The 16692-nt window shown below is 50.6% G+C and overlaps 1 protein-coding gene across 1 annotated transcript in view; it reads left to right on the forward strand.

Moving 5' to 3' along the window:
* The window catches only part of LOC140399899 (breast cancer metastasis-suppressor 1 homolog), a 126777-nt gene that overhangs the window by 76848 nt on the left and 33237 nt on the right, over nucleotides 1-16692 (forward strand). The window contains exons 5-9 of the mRNA XM_072489381.1: nucleotides 495-574; nucleotides 1178-1274; nucleotides 1743-1835; nucleotides 5429-5493; nucleotides 6779-6818. Of these exons, the coding sequence (XP_072345482.1) occupies nucleotides 495-574; nucleotides 1178-1274; nucleotides 1743-1835; nucleotides 5429-5493; nucleotides 6779-6818 (375 nt within the window). The remainder of the gene's footprint in view (nucleotides 1-494; nucleotides 575-1177; nucleotides 1275-1742; nucleotides 1836-5428; nucleotides 5494-6778; nucleotides 6819-16692) is intronic.

Below are 16692 nucleotides of genomic sequence, written 5' to 3' on the forward strand. Positions count from 1 at the left end.
GGGCCCGGGTCACTGTCCGTGTGGAGTTTGCACATTCTCCCCCATGTCTGCATGAGTCTCGGGAGATCAGCAAGAAATAATAGTGAACGTTCATCATCGGGAATGTGCAACTGGTTCCTACGAACTCTAGCAAGATTTGGCTCCTTCATGGGGAAAGGGGAAGTGAAAAATAGAGCCCGGTATCTAGTCCGCCATGGGTTTTGCAAGTGTCACACCGTGGTTTCCACCGTGTCCTGCATTCCACCTTTCCTCTGGTCTGCCCCGATCATCACGGCTCCTGAAGTTGGAGGACACTGTGAGCTGGACGGTTGACACCCAGTGGTGAAGTCCCTTGCCTTGGGGGGTGGGCAAGTGAAGTCTGTACTGGTGGGCAGAGATAGCTAGATGGCGAGTGACGCGGTTGCCTTTGGAGGAGGCCGACTTGGGCTGAATGTGCAGGCTAAGATTACTACACATTGAAGAGATGAATCTTGTCCTAATTCTGCATCTGACAGGAGTATATAAAGATCTGTGTTTGGAAGTAATCCGAAACAGGTACGAGTGTGAACTGCAGGGAGCTCGGCAACATCTGGAGGTAAGGGCAGGCGGGAAAGTGGGACAACACACCACCTATCCCCTTCCATTTTGTTCTAATTTTTGCTTTGTTTTATTGTGCTAACGAGAATAGTATGTCAAACTAAATCGAAACCCGAAACACAGCTGACAGTCGCTGGTCTCCAACCTTCCCATTCCCATTGGAAAACAGGTCCACAAGTGCTGCCTGCGACCCGGCGCATCAACAATTTGCACTTCTGATTTCTGTCCCGTTTACCATCATAAAAACAGTGCTTCAGAGAGGCCACAGTGATGAGGGATGGGTCACGAAGTTCGAAAAGGGACGTGGAGAAAGGACAGGCCCAGAAAAGATTCAGCAGTCCCATCAGAACCCAAAAGCGAAGAGCCCATCAATCACCCCCTCCAAGGCAACGCCGCACACTTTCCGACATCCATTGCACACACTCCATGTAACGTTCTGTGTTATTCTCTTGGTATTTAGAGTTGTGTTTGAAAAGGCCGGTTGATTTGAGGCTATAAAGTAAAATTACTCTAAACCGGCACATTCGGAGGGAGTTTGCAGGCGGACTGCTTCTTAAAAGGCTCACCTTTCCATGCTTTTTTTATTTTGCTGTGGGTTTAGAGTGAGAAGCTGCTGCTGTTTGATAACATGCGGAATGAGCTGTTGGAGCGAATTCAGCGATTGGAAGAGGACAAGCAGAGCACAGACATCACCTCTGGTAAGTGTTCAGCGGCCTGTTTGTTTCCTACTCTGCACACCGGAAGGTGTTGGCAGTCGCTGTGGTACGGAACCCAAGTTTACTGAGCATCATGCCCGAGCGAGCAGCCGAGAAAGGCAGCGGGACTGAACCCCCCCCCCCTCGAGGGCTGATTTCTGGGAACATTTGGGAAAACATCATCACTTCAGCCTTCAAAGAGGTGAATTGGAATCGGAAGTGACTGGAAGGGGTGATTCTGAGTCAATCACTTCAGGTTGAACTACAACTGCGGGGCAGAGATTGAGGGTCAGACAGGGGGAAAGGACACAGCATTTGACATGGCGTGATTGGGGGCTCTGGAGACATTCCAGGGGCATTCACATGGTGGGAAGGCTGTGGGCGAATGGGCTGAATGGCCTCCTTCGTCAGCACCGAGCTGGTTCTGATCATTATCTTAAAGTTAAAAATCTTCCTTTTTTTTTTTGTCAGAATGGTGGAATGAGGAGGTCCGAGGGAAACGGAACAAGAAGAAGTGCGACACCTTTAAACCAGAGAAGAAGAAAAAGGCGGCAACTGTGTCTGATATCCTTCTACACCACCGGTGTTTGTTCCCCTCTATTTGTTAAAACACTATGATGCACGTGGGTCAGGTCATTGTGTGAAGCTCCACGGCTGCTGGTGGGCATGGTTGGCGGTTCAGGATTATCTTACTGTTCCCCATTGTGACCCACTCTCCAAGTGGCACTTGCCACCACAAGGAAAGGTTGAGGCAGTTAGCATCGATGCCTTTTGAAGGGTTAGTCAATAAACACGTGAGGGAGACGCGACTAGAAGCACAGGCAGAGGGGATGTGATGAAGTAAGGTGGGAGGAGGTGTGTGTGGAGCTTGTTTCTGTGTGTGAGCCAAGAGTACAGTTGGTCCCGAATGGTCTGTATCTGTACTGTATGTTCAGTGTAATGTATGCCTGTACACTCCTATCTCACAGCATTGCCCCATTGTCCGAGACTTTGAAAATTCCTATATTCTCTTTCTTCCTGTCTTTCATTCACCCGTTTCTCTCTCTTTTGATTCAGGACCGCAGGAGTAGGCCACTGAGCCCGTCAAAGCTGCTCCACCATTCAATATGATCATGGCTGATCCTCCACTTCAGAGCCGCCTTTTCCCAATGCTATCCCTTTATGTCACTGGTGTTTAGAAATCTGTCAGTCTCTGCTTTAAACAGACTCCGTGACGGAGCTACCCCACTGGGGTAGAGAATTCCAAACCTTTGATAAATCATTTAAAATAACCTTCAAATATTTTTCTCCTCATCCCAAGTGTCTCCCCCCTTATCTCGAAATTGTGACCCCTGGTTCTCGACTCCCCAACCAGGGGAAATGTCTTATCTGCATCTACCCTGTATATCCATTTACGTATTTCATAGGATTCAACGAGATCAACTCTCATTCTTTGAAATTCTAGAGCAGTGTTTTTCAAACCTTTTTTCCGGGGACCCATTTTTGCCAAACTTCTGGACCCAATCCGGCCGACCTTCGCGACCCACGCTGGCCGACCATCGCGACCCAACCCGGCCGACCATCGCGACCCACGCCGGCCGACCATCGCGACCCAACCCGGCCGACCATCGCGACCCACGCCGGCCGACCATCGCGACCCAACCCAGCCGACCATCGCGACCCAACCCGGCCGACCATCGCGACCCAACCCGGCCGACCTGCGTGACCCACCATTTTCTCTTACCTTGTTTGTTGCTGACAAAAATGGAGGAAATGTTTTTGGGTCCCTTTGGCCCCAATGGTCCCTTTGGCCCCCCAAACTTGATTTAAAAACAAAAAGGCTGCGACCATAAAAAAAAAAATTTGGCCACACTGCACATGCGTGCCCGATCATCGGTGCGCATGCGCATTTGCGCATGCACACCGATGATCGGGCACGCATGCGCAGTGTGGCCAAATTTTTAAAATCTGTTCCTGGCCATTTTGAAGGCTGCTTGCAGCCGGCATTATTAAAAGCCGGCTGTTGCGCGCGGATTTGCGCGATCGGGAGCGCCGCGACGGACGGCTCCGCGACCCTCCCGACACCCGCCCGCAACTCACCCACGGGTCACATCCCCGAGTTTCACAATGCCTGCTCAAGAGAACACAGGCCCAGTTTCCCCAGTCTCTCTTCATGGGCCAGTCCCGCCATCCCAGAACGAGTCTGTCGAACCTTCGTTGCACTCCCTCGTTGGCAATAATATTCTTCCCAGGGTAAGGGGACCAAAACTGCTCACAGCACTCCCGATGCGATCTAACCAAGATTCTATATAATTGAAACAAGACTTTGCTACTCCTGTACTCAAATCCTCTTGCGGTAAAGGATAACCTATCGTTAGCTTTCCTAATTGCTTGCTGCGGCCGGATGTCATCTTTCAGTGACTTATTGACGAGGACAGTCAGGTCCCTTTGTACATCGACACTTGCTAATCTTTTACCGTTTAAAAACAATACTCTGCAAACCTGTTCCTCCTGCCAAAGTGGATAACTTCATTGTTTTACACAGGGCTTAAGTGGGTCGGTGCAGACTTGATGGGCCGAATGGCCTCCTTCTGCACTGTATGTTCTATATTCTGTCTGCCATTTCTCAACCTTTTGACCATTTTCAATCCCCTCAAGTTTCTTTCCCAGCAGCTCCATAATACTGCACCCTTTCCGCTGCGTCTCTACACTCTTTCCTCTCCGTTAATTGTGTAAAGTGGTTGACTTAACACTTCTTGTCTCCTCTGGTCACCCTCCTTAGTGAGTGCTCAGCAGGCTGTAACGTATGTTGAACAGGGATTGAATTCGGGTTTAGTGCCTGGTCACCCTCCTTAGTGAGTGCTCAGCAAGCTGTAACGTATGTTGAACATGGATTGAATTCGAATTTAGTGCCTGATTCAAATTATACAGAGTTGCAGTCTATTCCCTCCGGGAGGGAGGCACAGTCCCACCTGGATAATGGGAACAGACCAGTCTCTGGGCCGCATGTCGCGCCAAGGACTAGGACACTTCACCATGATTAAAAACTGACAGTCCAATATATTCTGGCGCTGTCGATGTCAGCCGTGACTCGGTGGTAGCACTCATTGCTGCACCAGAAGGTCGAACATTCAAGCCTCACTGTAGGGCAATACTCGGGGAGTAAGTACCGCACTTTTAGAGGTGCCACCTTTCCGATGAACTCTCTCTGCTGCTGTAAATGGACAAAAGATAGCTCCCGCCCAGGATGGGAAGGTGAGCAGGGGAGTTCTTCCCCTCTTGGCCAATATTTATCCCTCCGCTATCAGATTGGTTGGTAATCACATTTTTGTTTCTGGGAGCCTCCTGTGTACAAACTGGCAGCTGCAGTTCCCTGTGCTATGACAGTGACTGTACTTCACAAGTATTTCATTAGCTGTGCAGCATTTTGAGATGTCCTGAGACCGTGCAAGGGGCAATCTAAATGAGAGTTCAATGCTGACCATCAGCTACGCCACGTTAGAACTCGTTCCAGTGGCAATTGTAGTTAGTGCAACTGATGGTGACTAGTACCTCAGAGGGCAAGAGATTTGCCAGCAGACCAATCAACTCTTGGCTCGCGCTCTCACAATCCTTGTGCTCTTAGACATCTATTCCAGCTAACACCTTGCATGTCTCGCACTCTGGATTGCTGCTCGTTCCTCGCTTCTGCTGCTCCAGTATAGAGGTGCAGCCGCTTGGTCCCTCGCCAAACTGCTTGATCCTCCCTTCCAAAAACTAGACTAACCGGTTAAAGCAAATGACTGCGTAAGCTGGAATCCGAAACAAAAACTGAAAGTGCCGGACAATCTCAGCAGGTCTGACGGCACGTGCGCAGTGAGAAGTTAGCTAACATTTACAGTCTGGATAACTCTTGGTCAGACTGACTCTTTGTTAACGGGTTATTCCCCAGAATGCCGATAGTGAGATATGTAACGAGTGTCACTGTACTTCTGATTGATCCTTGTATGTGAAGAGTTTTGAGGTGTTCCTGAGATGTGAAGCTGCTGCGGATCTCTGTAGCGGATACTTGAGGGGTGATCATATCCCTTTCATGGGACAGTTATTCCCCTCTTTTAGGATGTGGTGTGGGATAGAACGTGAATTACAGGCATAAATACATTAATATTCTCTGGTCTTCATCCTTAACATCAGTGCACGTCCGTACATTGTCTACATGCTACGAGACATTGATATCTTGGAGGACTGGGCTGCAATTAAAAAGGTAAGCTCTGCTGTGGATTACTCTACCTGCATCTCAACAGCCTCCGATCACTTCTCATTCTCCACACCTTACTCCCAGTTCCTCAACGTGCATTCCCTTTTCTCTTTGCTCCCCATTCTTCCAACTCCCTGTTATCCAGCATTCTCCTAGCTCTCGCCAGCCACTTGTTAACCCGCACTTCATGCGTTCTCCAGCCTCCTGCACTCTCCCTCTTCTTCAACCCCTCTTACCCGTGCTCATTCCCCGCCCTCCCCACTCCTCATTCATTCTGCCGTCCCCACTCTGCTCTCTGGATTCTCAGTGCTCTCCTTCAATCTTCACATTCGCTGTTACAGTCCGGGTCTTGAAGAGTTCTGTGCGATTTATGCATTAGGTGGGTGTGACCAGGATCTTATTTTGGTTTGGAGGGGAGTATGGAGTAGTTCAGCAGAGCGGGAGAATAAACAGAGTCACTGGCTGAGGTGAGTTTTGCCAAACTCCGTTGCTGTAGGCCTGCTGAAGAGTTGGTCGGCTCCTGCCTGTGATTACCCACACAGATTTCCAGCCACCACCATGTAATGATATGCCTATTTTCTAGGCTAGTATTGTGAGGAGTCAGAACATTTTTTTGGCTTCCGCCCCAGTCCCAGTGCAGTTTCCGACTAGATATTCCAGAGATGCTGGTTCCGCATGTAGAAAAACAGAGATTTCCTTCCTGCTACAGGAGGTTTTATGGAGGCAGAGTACAGATTCATGTGAGCTCTCTTGCCCAGTTCAATCCAAGCTGGGATAGCGACACCAAAGCATGTGATGAAGTGAGCTAAAGTTGCATTGAAGCAGGAATTGTAGCCCCCGTTTGTTTTTCCCAATTAAGGGCCAATTTAGCGTGGCCAATTCACCTACCCTCCACATCTTTGGGTTGTGGGGCTGAGACCCGCACAGCCACGGGGACAGTGACTCTGGGCTGGGATCGAACCAGGGTCCTCGGTGCCATGAGGCAGCAGTGTGCCACCGTGCCACCCCGTTGCTCCAATTTTAAGGCCCTTTTGGTCCATTAGGGTGTTTCTGCTCTGGTGAATCCTGGGAAAGCCACGTCACCCTGGTTTTCTCTTGCTCCGAGCCAGGCAGCCCAAAAGGGTAGCGTAGATCCCGGATTTATTCCGACCCTGTAAAAGGGAGATCCCGTTTCTCGAGTAGGAGGGTTGGCTGTGGATGTTGTCAGATGCTGGTGAGGTTGTGTGAGAACCGTCAGTGTTGATGAGTAGAATGATGTGGCAGCTACATGACCAATCTCCTCCTCTTTCAGGCAAAAGCAGTGGTGACCCAGCAAAAGAGAAAGTCCGATGGTAAGTGAAAGGATAAGTGAAGGATCAATAGTGTTGTATACCTGTCGGTATACTGGCTGTACAGAGGTACGGTGACTGGGTATACAGGCTGTACAGAGGTACGGTGACTGGGTATACAGGCTGTGTAGAGGTACGGTGACTGGGTATACAGGCTGTACAGAGGTACGGTGACTCGGTATACAGACTGTATAGAGGTACGGTGACTGGGTATACAGGCTGTACACAGGTACGGTGACTGGGTATACAGGCTGTACAGAGGTACGGTGACTGGGTATACAGGCTGTACAGAGGTACGGTGACTGGGTATACAGGCTGTACAGAGGTACGGGACTGGGTATACTTGCTGTACAGAGGTACGGTGACTGGGTATACAGACTGTATAGAGGTACGGTGACTGGGTATACAAGCTGTACAGAGGTATAGTGACTGGGTATACAGGGTGTATAGAGGTACGGTGACTGGGTATACAGGCTGTATAGAGGTACGGTGACTGGGTACACAGGCTGTACAGAGGTACGGTGACTGGGTATACAGGCTGTACAGAGGTACGGTAACTCGGTATACAGACTGTATAGAGGTACGGTGACTGGGTATACAGGCTGTATAGAGGTACGGTGACTGGGTATACAGGCTGTACAGACGTATGGTGACTGGGTATACAGGCTGTATAGAGGTACGGTGACTGGGTATACAGGCTGTACAGAGGTGCAGTGACTGGGTATACAGGCTGCACAGAGGGACGGTGACTGGGTATACAGGCTGTACAGCGGTACGGTGACTGGGTATACAGGTTGTACAGAGGTACGGTGACTGGGTATACAGCTGTGCAGAGGTACGGTGACTGGGTATACAGGCTGTATAGAGGTACGGTGACTGGGTGCACAGAGGTACGGTGACTGGGTATACAGGCTGTATAGAGGTACAGTGACTCAGTATACAGGCTGTAAGGAGGTACAGTGACTCTATACAGGCTGTACAGAGGTACGGTGACTGGGTATACAGGCTGTACAGAGGTACGGTGAATGGGTATACAGGCAGCATAGAGGTACGGTGACTGGGTATACAGGCTGTACAGAGGTACGGTGACTGGGTATACAGGCTGTACAGAGGTACGGGACTGGGTATACTTGCTGTACAGAGGTACGGTGACTGGGTATACAGACTGTATAGAGGTACGGTGACTGGGTATACAAGCTGTACAGAGGTATAGTGACTGGGTATACAGGGTGTATAGAGGTACGGTGACTGGGTATACAGGCTGTATAGAGGTACGGTGACTGGGTACACAGGCTGTACAGAGGTACGGTGACTGGGTATACAGGCTGTACAGAGGTACGGTAACTCGGTATACAGACTGTATAGAGGTACGGTGACTGGGTATACAGGCTGTATAGAGGTACGGTGACTGGGTATACAGGCTGTACAGACGTATGGTGACTGGGTATACAGGCTGTACAGAGGTACGGTGACTGGGTATACAGGCTGTATAGAGGTACGGTGACTGGGTATACAGGCTGTACAGAGGTGCAGTGACTGGGTATACAGGCTGCACAGAGGGACGGTGACTGGGTATACAGGCTGTACAGCGGTACGGTGACTGGGTATACAGGTTGTACAGAGGTACGGTGACTGGGTATACAGCTGTGCAGAGGTACGGTGACTGGGTATACAGGCTGTATAGAGGTACGGTGACTGGGTGCACAGAGGTACGGTGACTGGGTATACAGGCTGTATAGAGGTACAGTGACTCAGTATACAGGCTGTAAGGAGGTACAGTGACTCTATACAGGCTGTACAGAGGTACGGTGACTGGGTATACAGACTGTATAGAGGTACGGTGACTGGGTATACAAGCTGTACAGAGGTATAGTGACTGGGTATACAGGGTGTATAGAGGTACGGTGACTGGGTATACAGGCTGTATAGAGGTACGGTGACTGGGTACACAGGCTGTACAGAGGTACGGTGACTGGGTATACAGGCTGTACAGAGGTACGGTAACTCGGTATACAGACTGTATAGAGGTACGGTGACTGGGTATACAGGCTGTATAGAGGTACGGTGACTGGGTATACAGGCTGTACAGACGTATGGTGACTGGGTATACAGGCTGTACAGAGGTACGGTGACTGGGTATACAGGCTGTATAGAGGTACGGTGACTGGGTATACAGGCTGTACAGAGGTGCAGTGACTGGGTATACAGGCTGCACAGAGGGACGGTGACTGGGCATACAGGCTGTACAGCGGTACGGTGACTGGGTATACAGGTTGTACAGAGGTACGGTGACTGGGTATACAGCTGTGCAGAGGTACGGTGACTGGGTATACAGGCTGTATAGAGGTACGGTGACTGGGTGCACAGAGGTACGGTGACTGGGTATACAGGCTGTATAGAGGTACAGTGACTCAGTATACAGGCTGTAAGGAGGTACAGTGACTCTATACAGGCTGTACAGAGGTACGGTGACTGGGTATACAGGCTGTACAGAGGTACGGTGACTGGGTTATACAGGCTTTGTAGAGGTACGGTGACTGGGTATACAGGCTGTATAGAGGTACGGTGACTCAGTATACAGGCTTTGTAGAGGTACGGTGACTGGGTATACAGGCTGCACAGAGGTACAGTGACTGGGTATACAGGCTGTATCGAGGTAGGGTGACTGGGTATACAGGCTGTATAGAGGTAGGGTGACTGGGTATACAGGCTGTACAGAGGTGCAGTGACTGGGCATACAGGCTGTATAGAGGTACGGTGACTGGGTATACAGGCTGTATAGGCGTACAGTGACTCAGTATACAGGCTGTGCAGAGGTACGGTGACTGGGTATACAGGCTGTATAGCGGTACAGTGACTCAGTATACAGGCTGTATAGCGGTACAGTGACTCAGTATACAGGCTGTATAGAGGTTCAGTGACTCAGCATACAGGCTTTGTAGAGGTACGGTGACTGGGTATACAGGCTGTATAGTAGTACGGTGACTCCGTACCTCTACAAAACCTGTATACTGAGTCACCATACCTCTATACAGCCTGTATACCCAGTGACCGTACCTCTACAAAGCCTGTAAACTGTGACTGGGAATACAGGCTGTATAGAGGTACAGTGACTCAGTATACAGGCTGTACAGAGGTTCGGTGACTGGGTATACAGGCTGTATAGAGGTACAGTGACTGGGTATGCAGGCTGTACAGAGGTACGGGGACTGGGTATACAGACTGTATAGAGGTACGGTGACTGGGTATACATGCTGTATAGCCGTACGGTGACTGTGTATACAGGCTGTATAGATGTACAGTGACTCCGTATACAGGCTGTATGGAGGTACAGTGACTCAGTATACAGGCTGTACTGAGGTACGGTGACTGGGTATACAGGCTGTACAGCGGTACGGTGACTGGGTATACAGGCTGTACAGAGGTACGGTGACTGGGTTTACAGGCTGTACAGAGGTACGGTGACTGGGTATACAGGCTGTACAGAGGTACGGTGACTGGGTATACAGGCTGTATAGAGGTACGGTGACTGGGTATACAGGCTGTACAGAGGTACACTTACTGGGTATACAGGCTGTATAGAGGTAAGGTGACTGGGTACACAGGCTGTACAGAGGTTCGGTGACTGGGTATACAGACTGTATAGAGATACGGTGACTGGGTATACAGGCTGTACAGAGGTACGGTGACTGGGTATACTTGCTGTACAGAGGTATGGTGACTGGGTATACAGGCTGTGTAGAGGTACGGTGACTGGGTAGACAGGCTGTATAGACGTACAGTGACTCTGTATACAGGCTGTATAGAGGTACGGTGACTGGGTATACTTGCTGTACAGAGGTACGGTGACTGGTTATACAGGCTGTGTAGAGGTACGGTGACTGGGTGTACAGGCTGTACAGAGGTACGGTGACTGGGTATACAGGCTGTATAGAGGTACAGTGACTCAGTATACAGGCTGTATAGAGGTACGGTGACTGGCGATACAGGCTGTATAGAGGTACGGTGACTCAGTATACAGGCTTTGTAGAGGTACGGTGACTGGGTATACAGGCTGTACAGAGGTACGGTGACTCAGTATACAGGCTGCACCGAGGTACGGTGACTGGGTATACAGGCTGTATAGAGGTACGGTGACTGGGTATACTTGCTGCACCGAGGTACGGTGACTGGGTATACAGGCTGTCTCGAGGTACGGTGACTCAGTATACAGGCTTTGTAGAGGTACGGTACTGGGTATACTTGCTGTATAGCGGTACGGTGACTGGGTATACAGGCTGTATAGAGGTACGGTGACTGGGTATACAGGCTGCACCGAGGTACGGTGACTGGGTATACAGGCTGTATAGAGGTACGGTGACTGGGTATACAGGCTGTATAGAGGTACGGTGACTGGGTATACAGGCTGTATAGAGGTAAGGTGACTGGGTATACAGGCTGTATAGAGGTATGGTGACTGGGTATACAGGCTGTATAGAGGTACGGTGACTGGGTATACAGGCTGTATAGAGGTACAGTGACTGGGTATACACGCTGTACAGAGATACGGTGACTGGGTATACAGTAGGTACAGAGGTATGGTGACTGGGTATACGGACTGTATAGAGGTACGGTGACTGGGTAGACAGGCTGTATAGAGGTACAGTGACTCAGTATACAGGCTGTAAGGAGGTACGGTGACTGGGTATACAGGCTGTACAGAGGTACGGTGACTGGGTATACAGGCTGTATAGAGGTACAGTGACTGGGTATACAGGCTGTACAGAGGTACGGTGACTGGGTATACAGGCTGTGTAGAGGTGCGCTGACTGGGTATACAGGCTGCACAGAGGTACGGTGACTGGGTATACAGGCTGTACAGTGGTATGGTGACTGGGTATACAGGCTGTACAGACGTACGGTGAATGGGTATACAGGCAGCATAGAGGTACGGTGACTGGGTATACAGGCTGTACAGAGGTACGGTAACTGGGTATACAGGCTGTACAGAGGTACGGTGACTGGGTATACAGTCTGTACAGAGGTACGGTGACTGGGTATACATCAGTACAGAGGTACGGTGACTGGGTATACAGGCTGTAGAGAGGTATGGTGACTGGGTATACAGGCTGTACAACGGTACGGTGACTGGGTATCCAGGCTGTATAGATGTACAGTGACTCCGTATACAGGCTGTATGGAGGTACACTTACTGGGTATACAGGCTGTACTGAGGTACGGTGACTGGGTATACAGGCTGTACAGAGGTACGGTGACTGGGTATAGAGGCTGCACAGTGGTACGGTGACTGGGTATACAGGCTGTACAGAGGTACGGTGACTGGGTATACAGGCTGTACAGAGGTACGGTGACTGGGTATACAGGCTGTATAGAGGTACGGTGACTGGGTATACAGGCTGTCCAGAGGTACACTTACTGGGTATACAGGCTGTATAGAGGTAAGGTGACTGGGTACACAGGCTGTACAGAGGTTCGGTGACTGGGTATACAGACTATAGAGATACGGTGACTGGGTATACAGGCTGTACAGAGGTACGGTGACTGGGTATACTTGCTGTACAGAGGTATGGTGACTGGGTATACAGGCTGTGTAGAGGTACGGTGACTGGGTAGACAGGCTGTATAGACGTACAGTGACTCTGTATACAGGCTGTATAGAGGTACGGTGACTGGGTATACTTGCTGTACAGAGCTCCGGTGACTGGTTATACAGGCTGTGTAGAGGTACGGTGACTGGGTGTACAGGCTGTACAGAGGTACGGTGACTGGGTATACAGGCTGTATAGAGGTACAGTGACTCAGTATACAGGCTGTATAGAGGTACGGTGACTGGCGATACAGGCTGTATAGAGGTACGGTGACTCAGTATACAGGCTTTGTAGAGGTACGGTGACTGGGTATACAGGCTGTACAGAGGTACGGTGACTCAGTATACAGGCTGCACCGAGGTACGGTGACTGGGTATACAGGCTGTATAGAGGTACGGTGACTGGGTATACTTGCTGCACCGAGGTACGGTGACTGGGTATACAGGCTGTCTCGAGGTACGGTGACTCAGTATACAGGCTTTGTAGAGGTACGGTGACTGGGTATACAGGCTGTATAGAGGTACGGTGACTGGGTACACAGGCTGTACAGCGGTACGGTGACTGGGTATACAGGCTGTACAGAGGTACGGTGACTGAGTATACAGGCTGTATAGAGGTAAGGTGACTGGGTATACAGGCTGTATAGAGGTATGGTGACTGGGTATACAGGCTGTATAGAGGTACGGTGACTGGGTATACAGGCTGTATAGAGGTACAGTGACTGGGTATACACGCTGTACAGAGATACGGTGACTGGGTATACAGTAGGTACAGAGGTATGGTGACTGGGTCTACGGACTGTATAGAGGTACGGTGACTGGGTATACAGGCTGTATAGAGGTACAGTGACTCAGTATACAGGCTGTAAGGAGGTACGGTGACTGGGTATACAGGCTGTACAGAGGTACGGTGACTGGGTATACAGGCTGTATAGAGGTACAGTGACTGGGTATACAGGCTGTACAGAGGTACGGTGACTGGGTATACAGGCTGTGTAGAGGTGCGCTGACTGGGTATACAGGCTGCACAGAGGTACGGTGACTGGGTATACAGGCTGTACAGTGGTATGGTGACTGGGTATACAGGCTGTACAGAGGTACGGTGAATGGGTATACAGGCAGCATAGAGGTACGGTGACTGGGTATACAGGCTGTACAGAGGTACGGTAACTGGGTATACAGGCTGTACAGAGGTACGGTGACTGGGTATACAGTCTGTACAGAGGTACGGTGACTGGGTATACATCAGTACAGAGGTACGGTGACTGGGTATACAGGCTGTAGAGAGGTATGGTGACTGGGTATACAGGCTGTACAACGGTACGGTGACTGGGTGTCCAGGCTGTACAGAGGTACGGTGACTGGGTATACAGGCTGCACAGAGGTACACTTACTGGGTATACAGGCTGCACAGAGGTATGGAGACTGGGTATACAAGCTGTACAGAGGTACGGTGACTGGGTATAGAGGCTGCACAGTGGTACGGTGACTGGGTATACAGGCTGTACAGAGGTACGGTGACTGGGTATACAGGCAGCATAGAGACTGGGTATACAGGCTGTATAGAGGTACGGTGACTGGGTATACAGGCTGTACAGAGGTACGGTGACTGGGTATACAGGCTGTACAGAGGTACAGTGACTGGGTATACAGGCTGTACAGAGGTACGGTGACTGGGTATACAGGCTGTACAGAGGTACGGTGACTGGGTATACAGGCTCTACAGAGGTACGGTGACTGGGTATACAGGCTTTGTAGAGGTACGGTGACTGGGTATACTGGCTGTACAGAGGTACAGTGACTGGGTATACAGGCTGTACAGAGGTACGGTGACTGGGTATACAGGCTGTACAGAGGTACGGTGACTGGGTATACAGGCTGCACAGAGGTACACTTACTGGGTATACAGGCTGCACAGAGGTATGGAGACTGGGTATACAAGCTGTACAGAGGTACGGTGACTGGGTATAGAGGCTGCACAGTGGTACGGTGACTGGGTATACAGGCTGTACAGAGGTACGGTGACTGGGTATACAGGCAGCATAGAGACTGGGTATACAGGCTGTATAGAGGTACGGTGACTGGGTATACAGGCTGTACAGAGGTACGGTGACTGGGTATACAGGCTGTACAGAGGTACGGTGACTGGGTATACAGGCTGTACAGAGGTACGGTGACTGGGTATACAGGCTGTACAGAGGTACGGTGACTGGGTATACAGGCTCTACAGAGGTACGGTGACTGGGTATACAGGCTTTGTAGAGGTACGGTGACTGGGTATACTGGCTGTACAGAGGTACAGTGACTGGGTATACAGGCTGTACAGAGGTACGGTGACTGGGTATACAGGCTGTATAGAGGTATGGTGACTGGGTATAGAGGCTGTATAGAGGTACGGTGACTGGGTATACAGGCTGTACAGAGGTACGGTGACTCAGTATACAGGCTGTACAGAGGTGCGGTGACTGGGTATACAGGCTGTGCAGAGGTACGGTGACTGGGTATACAGGCTGTACAGAGGTACGGTGACTGGGTATACAGGCTGTATAGAGGTACGGTGACTGGGTATACAGGCTGTACAGAGGTACGGTGACTGGGTCTACAGTATGTACAGAGGTACGGTGACTGGGTATACAGGCTGTATAGAGGTACAGGGACTGGGTAAACAGGCTGTACAGAGGTACGGTGACTGGGTCTACAGTATGTACAGAGGTACGGTGACTGGGTATACAGGCTGTACAGAGGTGCGGTGACAGGGTATACAGTATGTACAGAGGTACGGTGACTGGGTATACAGGCTGTATAGGGGTACGGTGACTGGGTATACAGGCTGTGCAGAGGTACGGTGACTGGGTATACAGGCTGTATAGAGGTACGGTGACTGGGTATACAGGCTGTACAGAGGTACGGTGACTGGGTATACAGGCTGTATAGAGGTACGGTGACTCGGTATGCAGGCTGTACAGAGGTACGGTGACTGGGTATACAGGCTGTACAGAGGTACGGTGACTAGGTATACAGGCTGTATAGAGGTATGGTGACTGGGTATACAAGGTGTATAGAGGTACGGTGACTGGGTATACAAGGTGTATAGAGGTACGGTGACTGGGTATACAGGCTGTATAGAGGTACGGTGACTGGGTATACAGGCTGTACAGAGGTACGGTGACTGGGTATACAGTCTGTACAGAGGTACGGTGACTGGGTATACATCAGTACAGAGGTACGGTGACTGGGTATACAGGCTGTAGAGAGGTATGGTGACTGGGTATACAGGCTGTACAACGGTACGGTGACTGGGTATCCAGGCTGTACAGAGGTACGGTGACTGGGTATACAGGCTGTACAGAGGTACGGTGACTGGGTATACAGGCTGTGTAGAGGTGCGCTGACTGGGTATACAGGCTGCACAGAGGTACGGTGACTGGGTATACAGGCTGTACAGTGGTATGGTGACTGGGTATACAGGCTGTACAGAGGTACGGTGAATGGGTATACAGGCAGCATAGAGGTACGGTGACTGGGTATACAGGCTGTACAGAGGTACGGTAACTGGGTATACAGGCTGTACAGAGGTACGGTGACTGGGTATACAGTCTGTACAGAGGTACGGTGACTGGGTATACATCAGTACAGAGGTACGGTGACTGGGTATACAGGCTGTAGAGAGGTATGGTGACTGGGTATACAGGCTGTACAACGGTACGGTGACTGGGTATCCAGGCTGTACAGAGGTACGGTGACTGGGTAGACAAGCTGTACAGAGGTACGGTGACTGGGTATAGAGGCTGCACAGTGGTACGGTGACTGGGTATACAGGCTGTACAGAGGTACGGTGACTGGGTATACAGGCAGCATAGAGACTGGGTATACAGGCTGTATAGAGGTACGGTGACTGGGTATACAGGCTGTACAGAGGTACGGTGACTGGGTATACAGGCTGTACAGAGGTACGGTGACTGGGTATACAGGCTGTACAGAGGTACGGTGACTGGGTATACAGGCTGTACAGAGGTACGGTGACTGGGTATACAGGCTGTACAGAGGTACGGTGACTGGGTATACAGGCTTTGTAGAGGTACGGTGACTGGGTATACTGGCTGTACAGAGGTACAGTGACTGGGTATACAGGCTGGACAGAGGTACGGTGACTGGGTATACAGGCTGTATAGAGGTATGGTGACTGGGTATAGAGGCTGTATAGAGGTACGGTGACTGGGTATACAGGCTGTACAGAGGTACGGTGACTCAGTATACAGGCTGTACAGAGGTGCGGTGACTGGGTATACA

Source organism: Scyliorhinus torazame, chromosome 24 (assembly GCF_047496885.1).
Source record: "Scyliorhinus torazame isolate Kashiwa2021f chromosome 24, sScyTor2.1, whole genome shotgun sequence".
Lineage (NCBI taxonomy): Eukaryota > Metazoa > Chordata > Chondrichthyes > Carcharhiniformes > Scyliorhinidae > Scyliorhinus > Scyliorhinus torazame.